The 25280-nt window shown below is 40.5% G+C and overlaps 1 protein-coding gene across 1 annotated transcript in view; it reads left to right on the top strand.

Moving 5' to 3' along the window:
• galnt10 (UDP-N-acetyl-alpha-D-galactosamine:polypeptide N-acetylgalactosaminyltransferase 10 (GalNAc-T10)) overlaps positions 1-25280 on the top strand; it is a 46848-nt gene that overhangs the window by 7715 nt on the left and 13853 nt on the right. The window contains exons 2-4 of the mRNA XM_086098660.1: positions 12440-12542; positions 12663-12801; positions 16487-16653. Of these exons, the coding sequence (XP_085954786.1) occupies positions 12440-12542; positions 12663-12801; positions 16487-16653 (409 nt within the window). The remainder of the gene's footprint in view (positions 1-12439; positions 12543-12662; positions 12802-16486; positions 16654-25280) is intronic.

The following is a 25280-nucleotide window of genomic DNA, read 5'->3' as shown; positions in this document are numbered from 1 at the left end:
TTTTTGAAGGGGAAAAGAAGGAGGTTAATCCTCCTCCTTAATTGTTCAATTTACTCTGTGTAAAGCACCAGTTCTATGGGCAGCAAAACAGCCCCACAGCATAATACTACCACTGCCATGCTTGACGGTAGGCATGCTGTTCTTGGGGTTAAGACCTTACCTATTCTCCTACAAAGCTATTGCTGGGCAACAGCTCAATTTTTGTTTTGTCTGACCACAGAACTTTCCTCCAGAAGGTCTTATCTTTGTCCATATGATCAGAAGCAATCTTCAGTCGAACCTTAAGGTGCCGCTTTTGGAGCAAGAGCTTCTTCTTGCACGGCAGCCTCCCATTCCACGGCGATGCTAAAACACGCTTGACTGTGGATACTGACAGCTTCTAATTCTTGATAGATTTGCTTTTTGGTGGTTTTCTGTTGACTCTTCACCCTCCTGACCAATTTTCTCTTAGCAGCAGGGGATAGCTTGCATTTTCTTCCTGATCATGGCAGTGATAAACTGTGCCATTCACTTTATGCTTGCGAACAATTGTTTGCACTGTTGGTCTTGGGACCTGCAGCTGCTTTGAAATGGCTCCAAGCAATTTTCCTCACTTGTTCAAGTCAATGATTTCCGTTTTCAGATCCGTTTCGACACTGTTGAGCTCCTTTGACTGTCCATTGTAGCCTTTGTGGGCATTGGTATCCAATTAGCCCTATTTTAGTTGTAGCGCTCAAAATCACACACAAGAAGTTAGTATGAAGCTCATTTCATTGACAAACTTTCGCCAAAATTGCCAATTCATGTTGCTGTATGTATATTTTTGACCCAGCAGATTTGGTCACCTTTTCTATTAATCCAGTGATAAAATAACAAAAATTCATGAATCTTTTTTGTGACAAGAAAGTATCCGTTTCAATTACTTTATTAGAGAAAAATCAGAGTTATAGAAATAACTGGAAGCTCAGGAGAGCCATTATGTTCTTTACAAGCGTATGTAAACTTTTGATCACGACTGTAGATGAAACTGATTTCATTTGCTTGAAACTTAAGCCCTAATTTTCATTTTTGTTTGTCATTTTGTTTCATATTTGTTTTTGTGTTATGTTTGATTTTTATTCATGTGCATAATTTAGTTTCAGCTGCTGTTGTTTTTGAAGTGCTCAATGAATAAAACTGAATTATGTTGAGTCCTTGACAGCCCATAACCGACTCATCGTCCAACTGTTTTGACAGCACACAATCAAAAAAGTAATTCAGTAATCCATTAGGAATGTGCGTGGATTTAACCCGGTTGCATTTATCAAACAGGTGTGGCAACAGTAGTTGAAAAGCTTCTTTGTTAGCCGCAGTGCTGAACTTTGGACTCATTATTATCTGACCCTGGATATTTTCTGATAAAAGCGCCATTGGATGATTCATGAAATGTTCCCTGGGTGACCCCATCGAAAACCCATTGAAGACTGAGGCAAAATATTTGCGATTTATCATCTGCCACCATTTCATCCCATATTTAGTTTATCTTTCAAATGGTAAATTCGGCAGTTGGTTGTTTCTCCTAGATTGTTTTGTTTAGCAAATCTGCTCAGACAAATCGCTATCTAACATATTACTTGTTTGGCAGCAGTAAAGGTCACAAGGTCTGCCTTTGTGGCTGTCTAATCAGTCGAGAATCACCGCGATGCTAGCTGATTATGTGTGGACGGCTTTCTAGAATAGTCTGAACTTATATCTTGATTGTACTGTAAGTTTGATCAGATTTTTAGTCTTTAAATATACTAATGTACTCTTTCAGTCTAATTTATAGACTCCAGTGTAACTGATGGTGCCTTTTGACGTAGATGGAAAATGGATGGAATTTCTATTCATTTCAATGTGGAAAGATTATTTGAGATACAGTGTTTTTGATTATGATCATGGTCAGAGCAAATTAAAGTACATCACTGAAGTTTGTAGGAATAAAACCTCAGTCAGGTTTCTGATGAAGTCTTGGACCTCCTATGATATATCACCATTGGTCATTATGGTGGTAGTAGGAGAGCAAAGTGTTTTTTGAGATTGTACTTTGTATCAAAATTTTAAGCACCACCGCTTTCAGAGCAATTGTTTGAACCGAGGCCGCCGGCCTGGTATTTTTGGTCAAGGCTGTTTTGGAGATTGACGTGGCAGAAATTGCTGCATTTCTTGCTCTGCTAGACCGTGGCTGTATCTTGCCAAAGCTGCTCACAAGAACAGCAGTGGATGCCATCATGGGTACTTACCAGGCTTTGATCATTACTCGTCAGCATACACACACAAACACATCTTCTCCTTCCCGCCGCCACACTTTCACTGCCATTCATTGGAGATGTAAAATAATGCAGGAAAACACAAGCTGTGTGGGCGAAGGTGAATTGACACCAACCTCAAAATGAATGCTAGCACAGCTGCAGGAATGGTGGGGAAAAAAAAAAAGCAGATGCACTCCTTATGAAAAAAAAAAAAAGAAGAAGCAGACGGTGGCTGGATAATACTGAAGCGGTCGCGTATTGTTTGGCCAAGATAAACAATCTGCGGTGGTTATTTCACCGTGACCGGTAACTCGCCACCTAATTGACGTGACGTTGTGCTTTGATGCTAACCGGCCTTGAAGCTAACATGCTCTCGACAAGACGCCATGCACGTTGCTATTGCTCAGTGTCCTAAACGTGCACATTTGTGTTATTCATACCCGCTAGTCATGTCTACAAGCAATCACGGCATTTTCTCGCGCATCTGATTGACCAATCATAGACATTCGCGGCAAAAAAAATAACGCTTTCAGGAGGGTTGCCGGTTACGGCAAAAATAACCACTGCCTAAACAATCGCAAGGGAAAAACATTTTTCAACAATACACTTGCCTGCGATGTACAAAGCATGACGCCACAAACTGGCCGCTACCGTATCGTTGGTGATTTTTTAAATAATTTTTTTGCCTCTACAACACGAGGATCAACCACACAGGAGAAAATAATGGACTCATGAAATTTGCCACTGACTTCTGAAGGTTTGTGTTTTATTTGTATTTGCTAAAAAAAATTGCTTTATGTACTTTAAGCAGTTATGTTACAATTAGACCTCGCAGGGGCATTCCATTACGGTTGCTATATTTGATATTTGTTTACATTTCAATTAGAGCTGGGCGATTTTGCCTAAAAATAAAATCTCTTATTTTTTTAACAAAAATGCGATTTACGATTTTTTTTTCCTCCCAATTTTATATTATTATTATTAATATTTTCACGATTATTATTATTATTTTTTTTACATTAGCCAATAACTTAAAAAGTTTTGCTTTTCTTTTATCAGTTAACAAAAGTAACCGTATTTCTTCTATTGGAATCAATGTGCAAAACTTCTACCATGAATCAAATACTTCTGGAAATGTAAATAAAGTGTTGATAAAGTAGAAAAGTAACTCTTTTTTTTTTGTGAACTTTCTCTTAAAAGCTAAATAGTGCTACTTGTGTCCCTCAATATGACACAAATAAACATCACATTTTGGCTTTCATGTAGGAACCGAGGTCTGAGCTTGTCATCCCCTCCAACTGTCTGCTGATTTTACAAGTACACGTACTGTTATGTAAATTGAGGTGGCTGTTTTGCCATGACTGGCAAATTTCCTTTTAGCGTTATTTGATTGGCCAGTCCCCGGAGTAAGAAAGTCTTGGCCTGCCGTAAATAGGCTATTTTACTGTGATTAGTCCGCTTCACCAAGTTCACCCCATCCTATAGATCTACTTTCACTTTTTTTGTTATCAGCATTACCAGCACACTATACTACATTTCATAAGGATTTTATGTCGCAGACGACGCAGAGGCTGATAAGTGTCACGGCACGGCAAGTGAAAGTAAGCTTGTCCTTCCTCCCGGCAAGTGCTTGCAAGGCGAGTCCGTCTTGGTGAGATAGCGTACATGTTGCGACCACGCAGCGACCTAAACTTGCACATTTGTGCTATTCACATAAGCTTGTAAATGTAAAGAAGCAATCAGGATAAAATATCCAATTACAGCAGACTAAAAATTCCTCGCTCCGGCGATTGACCAATATTGGAGCCGTTAAGAGCAAAACTATCGCTAGCATTTGAGTTGCCAGTCACGGCAAGATAATCACTGCATAAACAAATGGCGTGGGGCAACTTGAGCAATATACTTGCGGCTAGGTAGCATGAGTTGTACATACCTGGCTTCTCCCGTTTTCAGCAAGTGGTGAAATCGAGTCTTATTAGCGAGGTGCAACGTGTCCGCTTTGGTGATCGCTCTTATTGTGCCCCTTTCTTGTCATACGTGCTTCCTTGTGTTAATGACTCCTCCACGGTAACATGGTACACTGTTTGTTTGTGTGTTTTTTTAGCGGGAGTTTGTTTGCTGTTGTTGAGTTCCTCCCGTATGGAGTGTGTGAGACACGATTAGCAGAGCTAAAGCTACGGAAGCCGATGGGGGGCGAAAGCCGCGGGTGTGGCTCAACGAAAGGGGGAAAAAAACTTGAGGTTGTCATTAATCGTCCACAACAAAACACTTGAATTAATTCAAAAAATCGATTTATCACCCAGCCCTAATTTCAATTGTGGAAAAAAAGGTGTCTTAAATATTTATTAAATATTGTGCTGCAATAAAAGTGCTATTATTCCAAAGCACTAATCACAAATCTATTGTTCAGTAATTATTATCAGTATCGTCACCGCAAATTTCTTTGAAATATCGCAATATAATTTTTAGGCCATATCACCCACCCCTACTCGAGAGAGATGTTTAAGGATTTGGAGAAATTGACATAATTGCATTCATACAAACAGAGCAGTGCCTACTGCCTAGCCATAAATTGTGAAATTTTGCAACCAAGTAAATCTTTCTGTAAGTGAGCCATTCTGTATTTTGCCAAATTCTTTACAATTTAGAGCCCATCCGTTGAACTTTATTGGTACCTTGATTTAAGAGTTTAATTCATTCTGTGACCATGCTTGTAACTCAGTTTACTCGTTTATCAGTTTACAAACCACATTTTTTATAGTCTGGAGAAATAATCTCCTGCACTCAAATCTTTAGAAGTCTCCGATAAAACCACAACATTTGATATATTTGAATGACGTGCAAAAATGTGGGGGCTTTGTCTATTGGTCATATCGTTTGAATTTAATTTAACATGGTTAAGAACTTCAAAGGCTGCAGAACAGTGGTCTGTGGTTCCTTATTTTTAAACTTTAACCTGATTAGTCATATTTGTTGCCTTGTTCTTCACAGGTGAACAGGTCTAGTGATTTGTCACGTGGCCCCTAGCTAATGTGTTCATTTACAACAAGAGACCAAGCCAGGGAACAGACTTTCCAGTTTGTAACCATTATCTGTAGACCTTCTTTTGTTTCTCTCTTTTGAACATTATCCGGTCCCGTGGCCCAATTGTTGTTAACAAGCATCCAATTTAGCTGTTAAACCTCTTCCTGCTGCCGACTCCATTGATTTTCCTCTGCTTTTGGAAGAATCACAATACCCTGGGATCCGTGTCCTGGCTTAGGAAGCTCCACGAAACGATGCTAGCAGGATTAGGACAATGGAGACAACTCATTTGCGGATCATTATGTAAGCCACATCTGTCCTCTGCTCCATCCCCCCGACCATCACCGCTCCCAGTCGGCCCACGCAAAGCCAGCAGCAATGCGAAGAGATAATGTCCTGCTTACAGGCAAGAAAGTCAGGGGACACTGAGAGGATGATGTTGGCTTTATCGTATAACAGTAGAGCAGGTGACCAGTCAAAAGTAATTTTGACTCTGGATTGTTGGTGCCTACTGAATGGATTTGTTAGGTTTTCCACAAAATGTGGAATTGCACACCCTTCCAAATGCAAATGCTTTAAAAACATTTTAACTAAGCATAGGCCAGTATCAGATCCTGACAATATGATAACAGTCAGCAAAAATATTGCAGTGATTCAGTTAAGCAAAAACATCTCTATCCATCCATCCATCCATCCATCCAACCGCTTGTTAAGACCTCAACAAGGGTCGCGGGGGGCGCTGGAGCCTATCCCAGCTGGCTTCGGGCAGTAGGCGGGGTACACCCTGAACTGGTTGCCAGCCAATCGCAGTATGTATGAAATGTTTTACAAACAGCTTTTTCCCATTGCACTTGCTATGCTAATTCACAATTATATTTTTCTGCACAAATCAATATGAAGTAATTGAGTAGAATTACTTTCTCAGAAAGTAGCTACTGAAGCTTTGAGGCAGACATTGTGCGGCAACTTTTTGTCTTAATTTAATTATTTGAGTTATTCAATTAATTGTTGAAGCCATAAATGCAACCACTTCTATATTTCAATAAAGAACCTTTAATTCCACTGGGTCAATTGGAAATGCTTTGTTTTTGGCATTGACAGCTGCTAAGGTAAACACTGACTCACTGTTATTTGGCAGGATAGACACACTACAAGGGGAGCAACATAAAAGTCTCCAAACTGCCTCTTTTGCTAGCACAGAGTACAATTCTCTGCAGGCTGAAAGCAGGGAGGTGGCCATCTGTCATGGCCTTTGTCCAGTATCCGTTGTAGCAGTAGAGTTCTGGATAATGACTTGTGTCAGGAGATGAGAGGCTGCGAGACGGCCCTGCAGGGATGCGCTTCCAGGGAGGTCTCGACGCCTCAATCTCTGCTTGGCCAACCTCAACGTGTAGTGCAAAGAGACCGTGGAAGTGGATCCCAGGGGGCCGGACGGTTCAAGCTTTTGGATTAGATCCACTGACAAAACTCCCGGCTGTCTTTTCTCAAACTCTGTCTCTCATAAAGAAGAAGCGAAGAAAGCACTCAACACCAGTAGATGTTTTCACAAGTCATTCCCGATGTTTTATTCATGAAAAAAAAATTCCCCTTGGCCTTCACCTCGGATTGTATACGGCTGCTTGTTTTTGTTTTCTTTCTGCTTCTACTTGTCCCAGGGATCACAAATTCTCAATATTTGTCTTTTTGTAGTAGTGGTTATTATTGTAACTCTCAATGGCACCAAAGTATTGCAATGGAATCAAATAGTGGGAGGCAGGTGTTTGACCTGAGTTAAAGATGAATTTTCCTCCACCTTTCACATTCCTCAACTAATTCAAACGATTCCAACTTCAAACTGTTCAGCTCACTGAGGAGCGTACAGTTTTGGCAATATCCTTCTTTGTTGTTCTGAATGAATGGCAGATCTGCGTTTATGGCACCAATTTCTGAGAGATGTGTGTAAAATACGGTAAAAGCCTTTCCCATCCAAGACAGAAGTTGCATCTCCAACCTAGATGGAACTTGAGTTTATTATAGGACAGATCCACTGCCAATTCTGCAGGATTTCTGTATCAAAAGAGTCTTATGATATGCAGGTGGAAGGTATAGGCCTATGCAACCTACCTGACTGAAAGTCTTTAAAGAACATCGATGCCTTAAATTGTAATGATGGAGTTGCTTCTACTGTAATTGGAACGCAAGCTTAGAAAGCACTGGAAAAAAATGTCTGATCTACAGGGCGGTTTGTTCACTTAAAAAAAACAACCCAGATGGAGCTCATGAACCTCTGGTAAAAGATCGATGTCCTCGATTGGATTTTATGAAAGTCTGTCAAATTTGCTTCTAGTTGGAGCTCTAGCTGAAAAACACAGGTGAATAAAACGCCGGGTCTACAGGAAGCTTTTTCCACTTGTCAACCTACATGGCTAAGGTTCTTGAAAATTATCGGTAAAGAGCTTTCTTCCTTCTACTCAGAATTTTAACTTTTGGAGGTGAACGCTGACTCCCGCGGCATATTTTTAGACCAAGCAGGTTGGCGGCTTTTGTTTCTGTGTGATGTGCCAGGACAAGAAGAGCAAATGGACATGTCTGTGGAGCGTTTGAAAGGTGGACGACGAGGAACAGGCCAAGCTGGAACGTGAAAGGTGGATAATTGCGTCTCTGCGGGTTTAGGCAGAAACGGAGGACTCCCTCTTCTCACCTCCAGCGTCTGTCTGCGCTTGGCAGGGGGTCAAAGAATGCGAGAGGTGAAGTAACGACCTCAGCTAAGATGGGTCGCAGAAGTGCGGCTTCGTCCTCCATCAAATGACTTTTTTTACTACAAATGGAACTTTTCCTCTCGCTAATTTTGACAAATTCCACAATATTACACATTTTCCTATTTAACTGCTGTCTCACCACCCCAAATGTGATTGTTTAATTTGAGTAATTTACGAAGCTGTAGGCCCGGGGCAAAGATTTCTCATAATGAATGTATGAGGGTGTCAGGCCGCCGGCAATAAAATGAATTTTTAGTGCGGGAAGAAACAAATGTATTGTATTTCTCCCCTCGCCGGCGCATTAGGTGATCATTCATGGATGACAGCGGTATTACCAGAGCATCCAACCTTGAAATATGAAGGACCACTCTGGAAACTTTCTGCGAGTCTAATCATGTTTGGTGAAATAAAAAATAAAAAAGGGATTGGAACACAGATTTTGAAATGGGGGGGATATATATTCCAGACGTATTTATACACATGCTACTACTACATTACCCCGAAGGTAGTCGTGAAGAAAGATCAAAAAGCCGGCATGTATCTTTGGCATGTATCGCTGTATAATGTCCCGCAACATCTGCTGACGGTCTGAACCTCCGGCGGTGGCACCAATCCCGTCCTGCGCGACTGAATTGCAAACATAATCTGCTGTCGGGCGGATTACCAGCCGACCACAGCAGCATGGAAATGAGGTTAGGCAGCCATCGTTTCGGAGAGGCTTGTCCTAATCTGAAAATCCCTCTGCAGAGGTCAAACAGAGGAAATTCGACGACGACTCACTGGATGATTGCAGATTCTTTTTTTTTTTTATTGTGTCGATACAGTTGAAATACTGCCCCCTTTCCATCTGAATTGAATCTACATTTTTCAACATATATCACTCCGTGCCAGCAAGGCAGTTAGAAAGAGACAGCAAAAGGCCGCGAATGTCCAAAGTTCGGGATATACCAAATGAAATCATTTCACACTTCATAAAGAAAAAATGGCTGGCATCTTGGTGCCAAGGAAACAATACAAAGTGAGTTGAGGAGCTTCATTTATTACAAACCGTTTTGGAGAGGCGGCAATTACTTACGTAAATGTGTTTCTATTCGTGTCGGGGTTCGGTTTACTTTATTCTGTAATTGCCAATGTCTTATTTTCTAGTAATTTCATTTTGAAGGAGATTTTGTACTAAATCGTGTGAGAACACACTTGTCTAACATAAATTAAACATGCTTTCGGTTCCATATCAGCCAGCTCGCAAGATTGCATTACCAAACCAAATCGTTATTACTGAGCATTAAATCACACTTGCTTGACTCTTCTAATCGTCGTCATCAGGAAAAGCTCTGCAGTGCCGTAAAGCCACTATATTTGAGGCAGACATTGGCACCTATTAATATTCAAGGAGCGGCTCAGTAGGACGTGACGCACTGAGCTGCATGACCGAACAGACCGCGACATGTGAAACCAGTGCCACAAATTCCAAGCATGACACTTTTCTTGCATGAGGAAGAAGCTAGCTGAGCACCTGGTGAAGCGTCCCCCCACTTCTCCGCCTCCCCCGATGCCCAACATCCTTTCAACCCTGCCTCATTAAATTTAATGCTGCCTTTTAGCGAGCCATTTAACCGATGACAAAAGGCCATGTGTCAATCAGTGTTTGCGCAGGGATTCCATACCCCATCGGCTGCATCCAAATGGGATGAAAAGAACCAAGAAACTTTGCAAATCAACCACCAAAATATTAGCTTTTCTGTTTAAATTGTATAAGTCAAATTTACGTCAACCCAACTTCCCATTTTCACATAGTTCCTTGACACCAACATTTTACAAGATGTTGCCAAATGACTACTTTTATTGTTTTAGCCTGAGTGCAAAAACAACCAATGTTTTGTTTTGTGCATTCCATGACAGATAGGTTCCCCCCAAAAATGTGCATTAATTTTAATGGGAAAAGATGAGTTGAATTTTGAGCATGGTCATGAATTTAACTCTACGGTCTTCCAAATAGTTGGAATGGCATCTAGCTCTTTACTTTCCTGATTGCTCAAGCCGGTAGTTATAGGGTTAAACCAGCAGGTAACAGTTTCTTTCAAAGTGTACCGAGTTTAAAATAGACAACTTCCTCCCACTTGTTATGAAAGGAGCGCATGCTGTGATTCCGAGCCCCCCCTTCTCACAATCATACCCTCCATCTGCTCTTCCAGATGATTCCAACTTTTTCCCACTTTGGTCCTCGCTGATTGTCCGTCTCGATTACGTTCCGCCGCCCACATTCTCCAACGAACACGCATTAGCTAAAAACTTCTTTCCCCTTCCTTTCTCCTTGCCTTGTTTTCTCAAGGTTCTTACAGAGCGAGCTACAAAAGCCCCCAGAGGAACACGACGGGGTCGACGTGTGCTGAAATTTTAATCAGGAGTAAAAAATGGGGCCAGCGCAAAAATCCTGTCTAGTTTTTTTTATTTTATGTTTTTATTCTTCAGTATACATTTGCACAGATGGACTCTCTTTGCTTGTCTCACCCTTGTGCGTGACTCACCCAATGTGTCCACCTCTGAGTGGAGGCAAAGCCAAACTGAAATGAACTCAATGCTTTTTCTTGATTTTAATTTTTTTCCCTCCTCTTCTTGGTTGCATTGAGAGTAAGTGAAACGACGCCGAATGCTGGCTGACACGCTCTCCCCTCGCGCTACCAACATTCACACACAATTCATGCCCCTGTGTGTGCGTGTCATGGTGACCCAGACAGAGTTGTCACAGCGTGAAAAGGGTTGCAGAAAAAAGTCCCTCATTGAAAGACTATTTGTTAGTCCGCGAAATGGGTTTAAATGGCAATACCTTTCCCACAGATATAACAATATTTGAGCTTTCCTATGTACAGCATGGTAGATGAGTGATTAGCACATGTTGGTTTTAAAATAATAGGGTATAAGCCCAGACTATACATTGTATCAATAAATTTCATGTTACCTTTCTGTTCATTAAGGTTCAATATATCCACATTGAAATCTCCACGAATAAAGACCTTTTTCATGTAATTGATTTGCCCATACATATCTATCATCATTAAATATATCAAGACAGGAACCAGGTTTTCTATACATGCAGCTAGCGATCATATTTCTATTTAGACAGGGATTTAGCGGCATTTTGTGGTATAGGGCATAAAAAAGAGGTTAGTTTTTCAACAAATAGCATGAGGGGTTCCATGATAAAAAAAAGAAAAGAAAAGGACAATAGATGAGATAAATGTATGCAATACGAACCGCGATTATGCAGGGAAATCACTGTACATTACGGATATACAGACATTAAATTGAAATTGGATCACTTGGACCTGCAGCGTAAATCCAAACTTAATGTAATAGCTGGAACAATTCTGCTCAATCATCAATCACGGTAAGACCGTTTAACAAAATGCTATCCAATGAACAATGCACATATAAAAATGTAGTCGTGTGTAATCTACATCAAGATGTATGACGGCGACCTATTCTAACACGCAACAACAAACGCTAAGTATTAGAGCATATGTGACACTCTAGTTTGTTATTCAGTGTCACGTTGTCATGAACCGCCAGTCAGGTTAATAATTCATGCTAATTCATGCCTGCTGGCCGCGTCATTTGTATTTAAAGCACGGGGATAATTGACACTTCCTGTCAACTAATTATTCCCGCAATGATGCTGTGTGATCCCGTACGTCACATTGCAAAACGGCGTATGCGAGTCGTTAAGCACGTCGGGGTGACAGTGCGGACGCCCTTTTGCATGTCGAGCGGCTTGGGTGCTATGTACACAGAAGGCCCCGCGTCGTTGCCGCATTGGTATTCACCTCGCGAGCTTCGCCGAGCGTGAAATAGAAGAGTACACTTTTCTGCGTGTAAACTCTCAGTGGAGCAGTGAGCAGGCTGCTGCTGCTTGGGGAAAAAAAAAATCCTGCCACGGATACCATCAGGCAAGAAAAGCCTGTTGTATAACTGAAAGTTTTCCCTGCTGTGGCCAGAAAAAAAGTAATTTATCGTAGGCTTGTCTCTATTTACAATAAGGTTAGTCTTTGTGCCATGGATGTAGCTCAACTTCCCATAGACTGAATCAACAGGGCCCCTGCTGGTTGTGTCAGAGTAGTGATTCACATAGCCTTCAGTGCTTCTCATCACCATTAATCGAACAAATCAATTCAACTATTGCAACATTCGATAGTTTCAAATAATTTCTAATCACCATGTAGTCGGGCTACCTGGCAAATTTAGCACACACACAAAAATCAGCATTTACGAACAATCCAAGCTGTCAAAGTGAGTCCTTAACACGTTTGGATGGTCAGCTTGTTGCCATTCGCATATAAAGTTCAACACTGTTATTTTTATAGTCTTATTAATTACCTGATTTACTTTTTGTACGAAATTATGCAAAATGTTTTCTTTTTTTACATTTTCAAGGGTGTAAACAGACTGCGAAAGGACAATGAAGTGGGCAGAAGTGGTCTTCAGAGGAAAGACTGGCATAACTACGACGCAATCAAAAGGGATGCCTCCAGATCTGGTGGGTCTGCTGACACAAAACTTCTGCCACTGTTTGCTCCCGTAATGTAATTTAAACATTGACTGGGAATCCCGCTGGATTGCCGTTTTCTTATCAGCCAACTGTGTTTGATTGTTTCAGGTAACGGCGAGCAGGGGAAGCCGTTCCCCCTGACAGACGCTGACCGTGTAGACCAGGCCTACAGGGAGAACGGCTTCAACATTTTTGTCAGTGACAGGATCTCCCTCAATCGCTCCATCCCCGACATCCGGCATCCCAAGTGAGTCGTAGTTTACTCTTTAGCCAAATATTAAACCAACTTTTAGATCTAAATACAGTATCTAGCTTTATAGGTCTGTAACTAATGTTCACCAGCTAGCTTTCTAGGTTACAGTAACAGTCTCACGAGCTACAGTATATAGCTAACTCATTTAATAACATGGTAGTGAGCGAACTATAGTAACTAGCTATAAAGCTATATAGTTCATAACTATTAACTATTATTTAACCTATTTAACTAACAAGCTAGTTAATAGGGGCGGGTGATATGGCCTAAAATTATAGCACGATATTTCAAAGAAATTTGCGGTGACAATATTTTTGACGATATTGGTAATAATTACTGAGCAATAGATTTGTGATAGGTGCTCTGGAATAATAGAACTTTTATTGCAGCACAATATTTAAGCCACCTTTTTTCCACAATTGAAATGTAAACAAAGTGCAAATATAGCAACTGTAATTGAATGGAATGGGAATAAAAACAGGCCAGGTCGTGTTTACCCTGCGAGGTCTAATTGTAACATAATTGCTTAAAGCACATAAAGCACATTTACTTAGCAAATACAAAGAAAACACAAACCTACAGAAGTCAGTGGAAAATTTCATGAGTCAAGAAAGTCCATTATTTTCTCCTGTGTGGTTGATCCTCGTGTTCTAAAGACAAAAAAAAAAAAAGAAAAAAATTATACGGTAGCAGCCAGTCTGTGGCATCATGCTCTGTAACATCGCAGACAAGTGTATTGTTGAAATTTTTTTATCCCCTGCGATTGTATATAGTATATTCATACACTAGCGGGTATGAATAACGCAAATGTGCATGTTTACACTGCTGCGCAACAGCAACGTGCACGGCGTCTCATCGAGAGCACGTTAGCTTAGCAGCCGGTTAGCATAACAAAGTCACGTCAACTATGAGGCGAGTTACCGGTCACAGTAAAATAATCACCATGGATTGTTTATCTTGGCCCAAAAATATGCGATCGCTTCAGTATTATCAGTTTTTTTTTTCATATGGAGTGCATCTAATCAAGAGTGCTCCAGTAATGAACTTTTGTTCACGCCAAGCAACACAAACTGCTTCCATGTCCTCCTCGAGTGTCTTTAGCCTGCACATCCTCTTAACTTTAACTGCAACAGTTGTCCTGCACAATTTGCAAGCGATTGTATTTTTTGCATCATATCTGACCTCTTGTAACCAAACAGCCTCCACACGACGAATGTAGCTCACTCTCACTTAGCCGACAGAGCGACGCATGTACGTCCAAATAGACACGAAAACGTATGATGTTACGCATTACGTCATCACGTCAATTTCGCGATATTTCAAATTTGTATCACCCAAAAAAAGTACACCGGTAATATCGTAGAAGGTATGATACGGAACACCCCTACTAGTTAATTATAATTCTACCAGAATTTCCAACTAAAATTATGAATACATCTTTTATTTTTGAAGCTGTTGTCAGTCGGTTTTATGGGTTGTGCAAGGTCCACCAACCAAAAACAACAGTTTTCTGTGTTTGTAGTTGTGAAGGACATACCACTCAGAATAAATTGATTTTTTTTCATGTTTTGTTGAATGGACGTGTGTGAATTTGTACATATATTTGGGTGTATATTTTTATGACTGTGGGGGGCCACAGAGGAACAACAGGGCTGCAGGTTTTTCAATGGCAGCCAAGACTGCAGCAGCAGGTTATCTCAAAGATTGGCACTCCATCAACCGCAGCGGTTGAAGAGGTGGGGTTGGGGCGACGGTGTTGGGGGGAGGGGGTGGGGATCTCCAGGTGTCTTGAGCGGGATTGAAAATATTGCCGCAGAGTCGCTTTTCAGAAAAGTGTGTGTGCTTGTGTGACCAGTGGTGAGCCCTCATAGATCTTACACCTCTTCACCTATGTACATCACAAACGCTAACACCCTTTCCTCAGATTAATTTAAATCAATAATCTCCAGTTGTTGGGCTGAGAAGCCTAATTGATTTTTATTAGTCTAAATGTCTACCCAACTAACTAACTGACTAACTTACTTACTAGATTTGCCAGCTAACTATGTGACTAACTATTCTTCTATTTTTTGGTTGAACTAGCCCACTAAGACTTGTCTGTCTGTCCAACTAGTTAATGGCTTATCTCACTAGTTAATTACCTATCTCACTAGCTAACTAGTCCATTGACTAATCTATCTGGCTCACTCACTGACTAACTAACTCACTAATATAACTATCTCACAAACTGTCTCTCTTTCTATCTAGCTATACCAGATAACTGTGACTAACTCATTTTCTAATTTTCTATTAGTTAAACTATAGTGGGTTGATCTGTCTGTCAATCAACTACAAGCTAGATCACTAACTAATGAGATTGTCTGTCTGTCTCGCTAATAAATTATTGAGCTATCTCACCAACTAGCTTCCTATCTAGCTTCATCATCTGCTATATCTATCATGTTTACCTGTCTATGTCTGTCTGCCTGTCTCGATCTCTCTCACTATCTAAATCTGTATATAAATGTCTCTTCATATAAATCTCTATCTTGCTGCTGTGTGTTCTGAGTATGACAGCAGAGTGAAATGTGTCTAATGGGAAGGCGTCACAGACCTCCCACAGGCATTCCTTCCTTCCTTCCTTCCTCTTGTCCTCCCTCATAGAGAAGTGATGCGGGGAGGAGGGGGGGGGGGGGTGTTGACAGACAAGAACCCCACCACCACCACCCCAAGATAATTCTCATCTGGGCAGACTCGTCAGTGGCAGTGAGGGCCATTAGACGTGCTTATTATAATGCCGTTAAGCTTCTCAGGCGGGCGTGTCAAGATGTAACATTAAAATATATATTGCTGGCAAGGAGCGTAAAATTATCTCTTAAAGTTTTTTTTTCTTCAGTTCCAACCAAGTAACATATGCAACTAGAAGTGAGTTGCGAGGAATGAAAATTGCTGTCGCCTGACTGACTTGCGGATCTGGAACTACTATATTTTGCCATAATTTTGTAGTAGTTTCAAATCTGGACGTGTGTTATTTCAATGTGGTATATACCGTATTTTTCAGACTTTAAGTCGCTCAGGACTTGTGTACAGTCCTCTTAAAGTATTGGAACAGCAAGATCAATTCATTTGGTTTTCTTGTTTGAGCCCTCCCACTTTTCAAGTGGCCTTTTCCAGGCCTTTGCTACAGCCTTTTGTTTGTTTCTGGGGGGGTTCTCCCTTCAGTCTGCTGTTCAGAGGGTAAAATACATTGTGTATTGGGTTAAGGTCTGGTGATTGTGTAATTGTCTTCTCCCGTTTTGTTTGGATGCATTTTTCCGTAAATTGCCGGACAAAATAGTTTTGTAGACTTCATAATTTGAGTCTGCTGCTACCGTCATGAGTTACATCATCAATAAAGACGAATTAGTGAGCTTGTTCTAGAAGCAGCCATGCAAGTCCAAGCCATGACATCACCTCCACCATGTTTCACAGATGAGCTTGTATGTTTTAGGTCGTTTCTTTCTCCATACTTTGGCCTTTCCATGACTTTAATCTTGGTCTCAAGAAAGGTGGAAAGGCTATAGCTTTGAAAGCATTTATCCAACCAACCAACCAATTTCTATTTAACGACTAGCTATCATACATGCAGTACAACTGAAAACGATTCCACAGGGCCTTATTTTTATTAACATGTTGTAAATGTCTGTTTGTTTGTGTTTAGCTGCAAACAAAAGCTGTACAGCGAGAAGCTGCCCAGCACCAGCATCATCATCCCGTTCCACAACGAGGGATGGTCATCATTGCTGAGGACCGTCCACAGCATCCTCAACCGTTCGCCTCCGCAGCTCATCGCCGAGATCATCCTGGTGGATGACTTCAGCGACAAAGGTAAATAAAGCAAATAAAAAAACTAAACACAAACAATGTGCTACGGTCGTCTGAAACACTATCAGAACAATTGACCTACATTTATGTCCTAAATTCTAGTATCTGGTCAACTGGTGGTAGCAAGAGGTGGATTAAGTTCACACTAAATGCCTAAATGCACAGCTTGCCACTGCAATGCTAAGGGAAGCGATTGCAATTAAATGTGCTCGTTCAGTGACAAATGTTTCCGCCCACGTCAGCAAGGAATCACATCTTGCGATGTTTCTACTGGAATATGAATGTTTTCAATAGCGATCCTGTTGTCCTCGTCACTCGCCTGCCCTCCCTCCCGCTAGCTTCCTCGCCTACGCTCGCCTGTGACTCAGCCCAACGCACGCAAATACTGGATGTCTCCTTCTGTCACCTCGAAGCATTTCAGACAAACTCACTCAGCTCTGTCGCTGATCATTTTGTCAAGTTCACAGCTAATGAGGAATCTCATTTCTGTTAGTAAATCAGCCAAAAGTCGCCAGTACGTTGGGAATGACAGACCTCAAGCTTAGAACAACGTAAAACCCTAATAGTCACAACAGCTGTTGTATTGTATATGTGCCTTTAAAGGGGTGTGGCCTAGTAACTGACATCAGGAACTTGGCCACTCAGTCTGCTCGTAATTAATAAGTCAAGGTAATTCCACGAGAACAATTTTGAGATATTTTTTTCACGTTTTTAAGGTATTTTTGAAACTCTTACAAATGTTTTCGCCATGTCTCACAGGAAAACACTAGTTTGAGATTTTCTATAAGCAAGTTCACCTGTTGGCTGATTTTTTTTTTTCTTGTTATTTTTTCCTTTTTAGTCCTCTGTTATTTGCGCGTAGGCAAAAACACTGTGTAATAAGTAACGCTTTGGTAGCTTCATCTGGTCACGCCATAAGAATGTCTAATAGAAAAGTAGAGGTTTGGCACCATCTTGTCACAACATCTATATCCTTTTTACTTCCTTTTGCGAACCATAAATTTGATTGAATTACTTCCAAAAAAATTATTTTCATTCGCTTTTACTATGTGTGTTTTTTTTTAACTCATTCACTCCCAGCTATTTTCACTGAAACAACCCCCTTCACTCACACACACACAGACTATTGTGTTCTATTGCTATAAAAACATGGAACCTTCCAAAAGAAAAGTATATTTTTATCTGTTTCCGTTTTGCAGCAATTAGCATTATAATATAGCTAGTTTCATCATTATTCACAAATCTATTTAGAAATGTGAGTAAAAGAGCTTTTTTTCAACATAGCCCTGGTAGATATATTTTTGCTCTGCTGCCACCTGCTGGCCGTTTGTGTAATAACGAAAATTTCTTCAACCGTTCTTTGCAGTGCATAAAAAAAAATATATATTTTTTTTTTTACTTATAAATATATCTTTGGGACACTTGAATCATTTAAAATAGAACATTTATATGATTTTGGGAGCTAATGAGTTAATATTTATGTTTGACAATACAGTACTTTTTAATATTACAAACAGTAATGAGAAAAAAAAATTGGGGCGGATGTAATGGATTAATAGCATGCTATTTTTCTATGAAGGTTCATCCCCATTTTTCAAGTTTTTTTCACTTTGGCTTCAAAAAATAAATAAAATAAAAACAATGCATTCATAATGACCTTCAATTACACAGGACAGCTCAGTCCCTATCCCCCGGGGGTTCACTGTGTAACAATCCTATTTGTGTACTGTATACCTTCAGGAAAAAAATAAATAAAAAGCCGTGCCAATTGATTTCAAATTGCAGAATTTTCTCATAATCTATGGTGGTGTGCAATTTGGCGGTTCCCCAAATTGGAGCTAGTGTGTGAATTGACCTCAAGGCAGGATGGCGAGTGAAGGCCATGTGAGGGGAAAACAAGTTGGTTACGGCTAGAAATGGAGCAGCGGGAGCGGAATTGCCCGTTGAAAACAGTGCGACCCGCTAATCCGCCTTTCGGGGTCTATGACGAGATGCAGCCTGGAGACGACGAGGTCGGCTCGCTCATCATTATCTGCTAATTGAATTTCGCGGGCCCGTACAGGCAGCCTGTTCAAGCTTCGTTCGCCCTGCAGGTGGTGGGGGTGGGGGGTCGGGGCAGACGTTGGACTACCCCAGCATCCTTTCAAGGTGAGTTGAGCTAATGGGCTCATCTCTCCGCAGATTCCTCTGCTCGCCATCTGTCCTGCGCAGAGATGGAGACCGGTCCAGGGCTGGAGTTGATGACTTCTGACCCCGGTGGCAGTTAGAAAGCCAAACTGTGAAAACAAACACATGGACAGTTAAAACGCTCACCTGCTGTTAAATTTAGCTTGTATTTTAGGTGAATAAAGCAACAATTTTCTGAGAATTAAGACACAGCTTTACCGGGATAGCAATGTGGTCTTACCAGGATTGTTTTGTAAGAATAAATGCTTTAATTATAAGAGAATAAAACATTATTTAGATGTTCTGATTTAAAGAAAAAAGTTATACCATTATGAGAATAGTTGTAAAATTATTTGAATTAAGTTGTACATTTATGAGGATAAAGCTACATATGTGAATAACTTTAACATTTTATGAAATTAATTTTTTTTCCTGAGAATCAAGGTGGAAAACATTTAGATTTTCCACTTTATAAAAAAGTAGTAATTTTGACAGAAAAATTCTGAAATTAAATTTGTTGATTCTGACAATGTCATAAAGCTTAGTTAAGTTATCTATCACTATGAACAAAGTTGGCGGCAAAAAATGTGCAATTTTAATAAAAAATATATATTTAAAAAATTAGAATATGTGCATAATTCTAGCAGGGAAAAAGTACCGATTATAAAATTATGAGCAAAGGCTGATTAATCCACACCGCCCTCACACTGAGTTTCCCCGCCCATGACTTGGCAGCTCAACGTAACATCAAAGCCAGCAGCTAAGCAGTGCTGCAATGTTGTTGGATGCACCAGCTTCTGATAACGGCACAAACGCATGCCGTGAGCTAATTTCTTTTTCCGATTTAAAAACTACTTTCCAATGCCTTTGGATGAAAGATGCTGTTGCTGTATCTTGTTTTAGCAACTGTTTATTTTTTTCTCTCTCCCCTCGCTTTGCTCATAATTGGTGTGTATTTTGGAAAGGAGAGCTGATCTCCGGGGACACTTCATTAGCACCTGTTAAGGGTCCAAGCTTGTTAGAGGAAAGATGAGGATGAGACGCTGCATTTGGGTAGAGCTGTATTTAACTCTTTGAGCACCTTTGACATGAATTGTTGTCAATGAGAAACCTAACAGAAATTGTCATCAACTACATTTATTTGTTTTGTTTTCTATGGGAATGGGTGGAGAGAAAAGTCTTGGACAGCTCCGGTTGTATCATTAAGCTGGGAAAGTTATTTTAAAAAGAACTATGGCTAGCAGATGGCAGCATTGGGTCTCTTTTGAATGAGCTCTCCATGTTTTAAAGCAATGGGAAAACTCATTAACATGGCAGATCTTTGGAAATTCAAACCTTATAAGTAGCTTGTGATTGAATTGGGGGGTGGGGGGTCATCTTTCATTTGGTAGTTTCTGTGTTTGCATAACCATAAAACACAATATTATGTGAGCCTCAAAAGATCTGTCAGAATGCTCTAAATTGGCTAACACTAAAGCACTGAAGGTTCTCTTTTTTGAAAATGGCTGGCATTGAAAATGCTCGCTTTTTGCGGAAAAAATAAGCGTAGGTGGAGATATGGTCTTCTAATTCTTGTTTCATGTTTTTTTATTTTATTTTTTATTTATTTTTTTGAGTACATATGAAAAGGCTCAATGACTCATACCCTAAATTGAACAGGAAACCAGCCATTTTGGTTTGAAGTAGTCAGTTTGGGGAAATTATAAGGTTCATACTTAGATTAGGGGGGGAAATCAGCTATTTCACCTATTCATGAAATTGGGTGCACATGTCTATCATGACCAAATGCAGGAAAAAATCTGAAGGACCAAATTCTCGGGCTAAGACTTTAACTCAATCACTCCCAGCCATTTTCACTGAAGCAATCCCCTTCGCTCACGGCGGTTTTACTGGATTTTGACTGTTTTTGCAAGGCCCACAGAATATCGTGTTCTATTGCTATAAAAACATGTCTCTTCTTTCATCAGGATTTTTTTTTTGCAGCAATTAGCATTAGAATATAGCTAAATCTGATTAAAACACTGGGGAACAAAGCCTTTTTGCAACATGGCCCTGGTTGATCTCTTGTACTCTGCTGGCCGTTTTTGTAATAACTACAATTGCTTTAAGCTTTCTCTTCAGTTCAGAGGGTGCATCAAAGCCTTTTGTATGCTCGAGCATAAAAAACCCCATAAGCGTAACGTTTACGTAAATGTTTGAGATCAAGGTAATATTTCAAATTGGGACCATGGTAATATTTAAAATCGAGCATATTTATACGTTTTTGGGAGCAAATGAGTTAATGAGCTCCTACTAGGGAGTTCGCTTTATTGCTATTCTTTCCATTTAAATTGGCTCTGACATTAGCACTGCTAATTGTGGATGTAACTGGCAGTCATCCAGCATAATGTGCTCCATCCTAATAACAAAAACAATTACAAATGCGAGCTTTAACTACGACACAACAGGGGATGGAAAAACAGACAGCACTGAGCAACGAGATGACAAAATGTCCGACGAGGTGTCATTTTATTAGGATTTAATGGCGTTCCCTGATGAGCGAAATGGGCGCTTTTGTCAAGCATGCCCAACGAATCAATCGAGGAAAAATTATTAAATAAGCCGGATGCCGATCCAGCATAATGTGCTCCATCCTAATAACAAAAACAATTACAAATGCGAGCTTTAACTACGACACAACAGGGGATGGAAAAACAGACAGCACTGAGCAACGAGATGACAAAATGTCCGACGAGGTGTCATTTTATTAGGATTTAATGGCGTTCCCTGATGAGCGAAATGGGCGCTTTTGTCAAGCATGCCCAACGAATCAATCGAGGAAAAATTATTAAATAAGCCGGATGCCGATTACGAGTGTTGTTTTAATACTAAGCACACACGCCTTGCTTGTTCATACCTGCTTAAGCTTTAACTGCCAACATAAGTTACAGCAATGAATGCAGATTTCTATACCCACAGAGCTTCCTTTTTACACGTTATTAAGCAATGTAAGGTGTTGAAAACAACTTGAACTAATCTATCAACTTGGTCAGACTCTTGAACTTTCTGAGAGAAGTGTTGTAAAACACCGCTTCATCCTCACTCTGCAGAAGCCATGCAGCATTATGTTATTTCCAGATTGAAAGTCTAGATGTTTTTTTAGGCAATAACAAGTGAAAATAGTTAGGTTAGATATTGAGTAAACCAGTCCATTACTATCTTTTGCAATATTATGTATTATTTGATGTTTTTTTATTTTATTTATTTTTTTGTTTTTAGTAGGATTTTTTAGGTGTTTTACCACCCCAAAAATTTATCAAAGGCTGTCCAAATTAAATCAATTTAGCCTTTTAGCATAATTAAAATAGGCTTTTTTGATTTCCAGCTGCTGGGCCCCCAACCTCCTTCTTTTCACTCACACATTGCAAACATGCTGGCCCTCTCGGCAATGACTCCCTCAAGGACTAATGCGCCCTGTGGGGGGTTAGTATATTTTTGCAGTTTGTCAGCCGCACGAAGCGGAGAAAGGGAGGGGTGGGGGGCTGTGATTTAGCGACAACGTCAGCAGTGCCGTGTAAACAGTGACTAACAGTGACTCTGCTCTGCCACTGTGAAGCCACTTGATTTTCTCCTTTTTCCTAATGCTTGCACTTCATTTTGGTTGCGCCTCTCAGTAGCCGTAACGCACGCTACTGCAGCCGGCTGAGTTCGAATTTTTCTGTGGGGTTTTACAGCATACAGGCAAGGCCAAATTTATGGTTTATGAAATTTTGGTTTAGAATTACTATGCCAATTTCCTGTAGCTCGTCTATGTTGTTTAGCATTTCATGTTATCTTAAAAGTTTGTTACAATAAGTTTAAATGGTTAAAATCATGTAAAAGGTGAAGGGAAGATTTTTATTATGGTCCCTGCGGCAGATTTTCACCCTATATTTTTTACCTCGGCGTGGATGGCCTAAGATGCATCTGTTGATTTTTGATTGAATTGGATGACGTGTGGATGGCCACATAGCTTTAGCCAGAACCATGGGTAATACCCTAAAATTGTCCTCTCCTTTCATCGAAATGCTGCTTTCATCATGTTACGCGGTGACTGCAGAGCACGTGTGCAGCATCTTTTCTCGTAGGCTCTTAAATCTGTGTGTATTCCATGTGAAAGGGGAGAATGTATCAGGAGGGGGGGTAAAATTCCCTCCAGACTGGCTTATATCATCACAGACTCTCCCTCGGCATTTTTTATTTTTTTTTAAATGAAGCTTGCCGAAAAGCAGCTTCAAAATGCTCCCCCGCTAAGCAGCCTGCGAAAAAAAAGTGCAGTATGCGCGGCATATTTTGGAGGAATAAATTAGCGGCTTGGCTCTTTGGTGACGCGCCAGTAGGCCTTTGCGGGAAGTAATCCAGCAGGTTGACAAGGAAAAGTGCACCGCTGCTTTAATGGATTCCACTGGAAATGGAGGCTAATTGAATTGCCCACTGAAAGGAATTGACACCTCTGTTGTTAGTCCAACGAATACACGGTTTGGGGATCAACATAGATTACGCAATAGCAACAGATGCAACAGCTTGAATATTTGAGGCATGGTGCTCAGACACTTAGTTCTTACTGGTCTTAGGTTAAAAAGAATTTGACATGAAATTGGCAGAGTACATCTGTCATAACAGGATGCACAAAAAAAAGCCTCAAGGAGGACCCATACCTCCAATGAAGACGGCATTTTGGGGCAAAATTTTGACAAACTCCGACTTGGGAATTGGCCCAAATGAGGTCCAATCAACTTGAAAGTTGGGAAAAAAATTATCCTTTAAAACAATTTTCACAGAAGCCTATCATAACAGGACGCACAAAAAAGTTTCAAGGACCCATGCTCAAAAACTGGAAGTCTGCCATTTTGGAGAATATAACCATGTTTGTGTTTTGACGAGCTTCTACCCCAAATTAAGATTCAAAGATTGACACAAAATGTGTTAGACATTTCCATTGGAACAGTACGCTTGAAACATTCTCTAGACGCCGAATCTGAACCACCTGCACTAAACGGATGGTGAAGCTAAATTGCAAAGAATTCCTCGGCGGTACTGGTACTTTCAGTCCGTATGCCTACCTTATAGGAGAAGGCAAAACATACAGAACAACAGAGCATTTCATGTAATACATAAATGAGCCTTTTAAAAGAGTCTACATACCTGACCCAAGTGGCTATGAAGTCCGAGACCTGGTCATGTCCCAAACACTGCACTCTTAATAAAGACTAATGTGTTTCCTGACGTTGGCCCACTCTCAATTAGCGTGATTTACAGCCTTGCCAATTGTCCGTTAACCAGTGCAGCCATATCGCAATTTATTCCGGGCAAATTAACCATAAATAATTAGACGCTGTAACCTTTCCCTTGTGTTGTCCCCCGATGTGTGAACATATAATGAAACGCTTGCCGCTTCCTCCAACCTCGCTTGTCAGGGAGAAGGTTATGCGAGATTCAGCCCGTGGATGCCTGATGTTTAGCCCAAATCGATTTCCTAATGGTTTGCCACTAATGGCCTGACCTATGGCCGTGTTATGAAGGTGACGTCTGGCTTTTTTCCACCTTGGGGTGGCATCAGCTCTCAGGAGTCATTGCTTTTTTCTGGCAGACTCATTTGTTTGGAACATAGCATAACAAATGACACCATTATACGACGATATTGAGGGCATAACTTTCAGGCGTTGGGGGCTTATGTCAGGTAGAGAATCCCAAATGGGACTTTAGGATTAAGTGGCAGAGGCTTGTGTTTGTTCCTGCTTTGTGGTGCGACTCTTTTGAGGGTTTCATTTCCTTATGAACTCAGAAAAGTCACAGGCCCAAAACTGTTTGTGTAAGAGTAATAGTAGTAGTTTTCCCAAGTTTTTGGAAACTTCAGCCCCTGAAGCCATTTTCACTTAGCATCATGAAATTTGGTTGGCATCTCACTGTTGAGCAGACACACAAGTAAGTCTTGAAAACTACTGCCCAAACACACAGGTCTTTCATGTTGTCCAGAGATCCTTCTGACACAAACCTGTCCTAGAGAGTTTGTTCGATTGCATGGAAATGTTCTAGTTTAGAAAATTCTCAGAATTTTGCAATCTTTAGCAATGACGTCATCGAATTATCTGCTTGTCTGATGTCGGCTATGTGGACACGCACACTTTGGGATTATCCTGTCTCCGCTGGATTCTGTGCAAAAGGCAAATATAACTTCTGTTATGACTTCTTACAATTTCTCTGAATCTCTGAAAAGTGGGATGGTCAGATTTTATGTGTTTTTTTACAATGGATAAATTGCGCTGGCAATGATGTCATATAATTATCTGATTGGGCGATGCGTTGTCTGATGGTCATTTTATTTTTTCAGATTTTATCGACCTCTATAAAATGTGCCACATTAAATTGAGTCGTATTGCTTTGGGGAAAATATATAAGATATTAAAAAGCCACTGAAGAGAAACTAAAAGATGGGTCAAGTGAAA

Source organism: Leptonotus elevatus, chromosome 16 (assembly GCF_054856555.1).
Source record: "Leptonotus elevatus isolate MCC_2025b chromosome 16, RoL_Lele_1.0, whole genome shotgun sequence".
In the NCBI taxonomy this organism is placed as follows: Eukaryota; Metazoa; Chordata; class Actinopteri; order Syngnathiformes; family Syngnathidae; genus Leptonotus; species Leptonotus elevatus.
The sequence above is the reverse complement of the archived record's forward strand: the minus strand, read 5'-3'. Positions and strand labels throughout refer to the sequence as shown.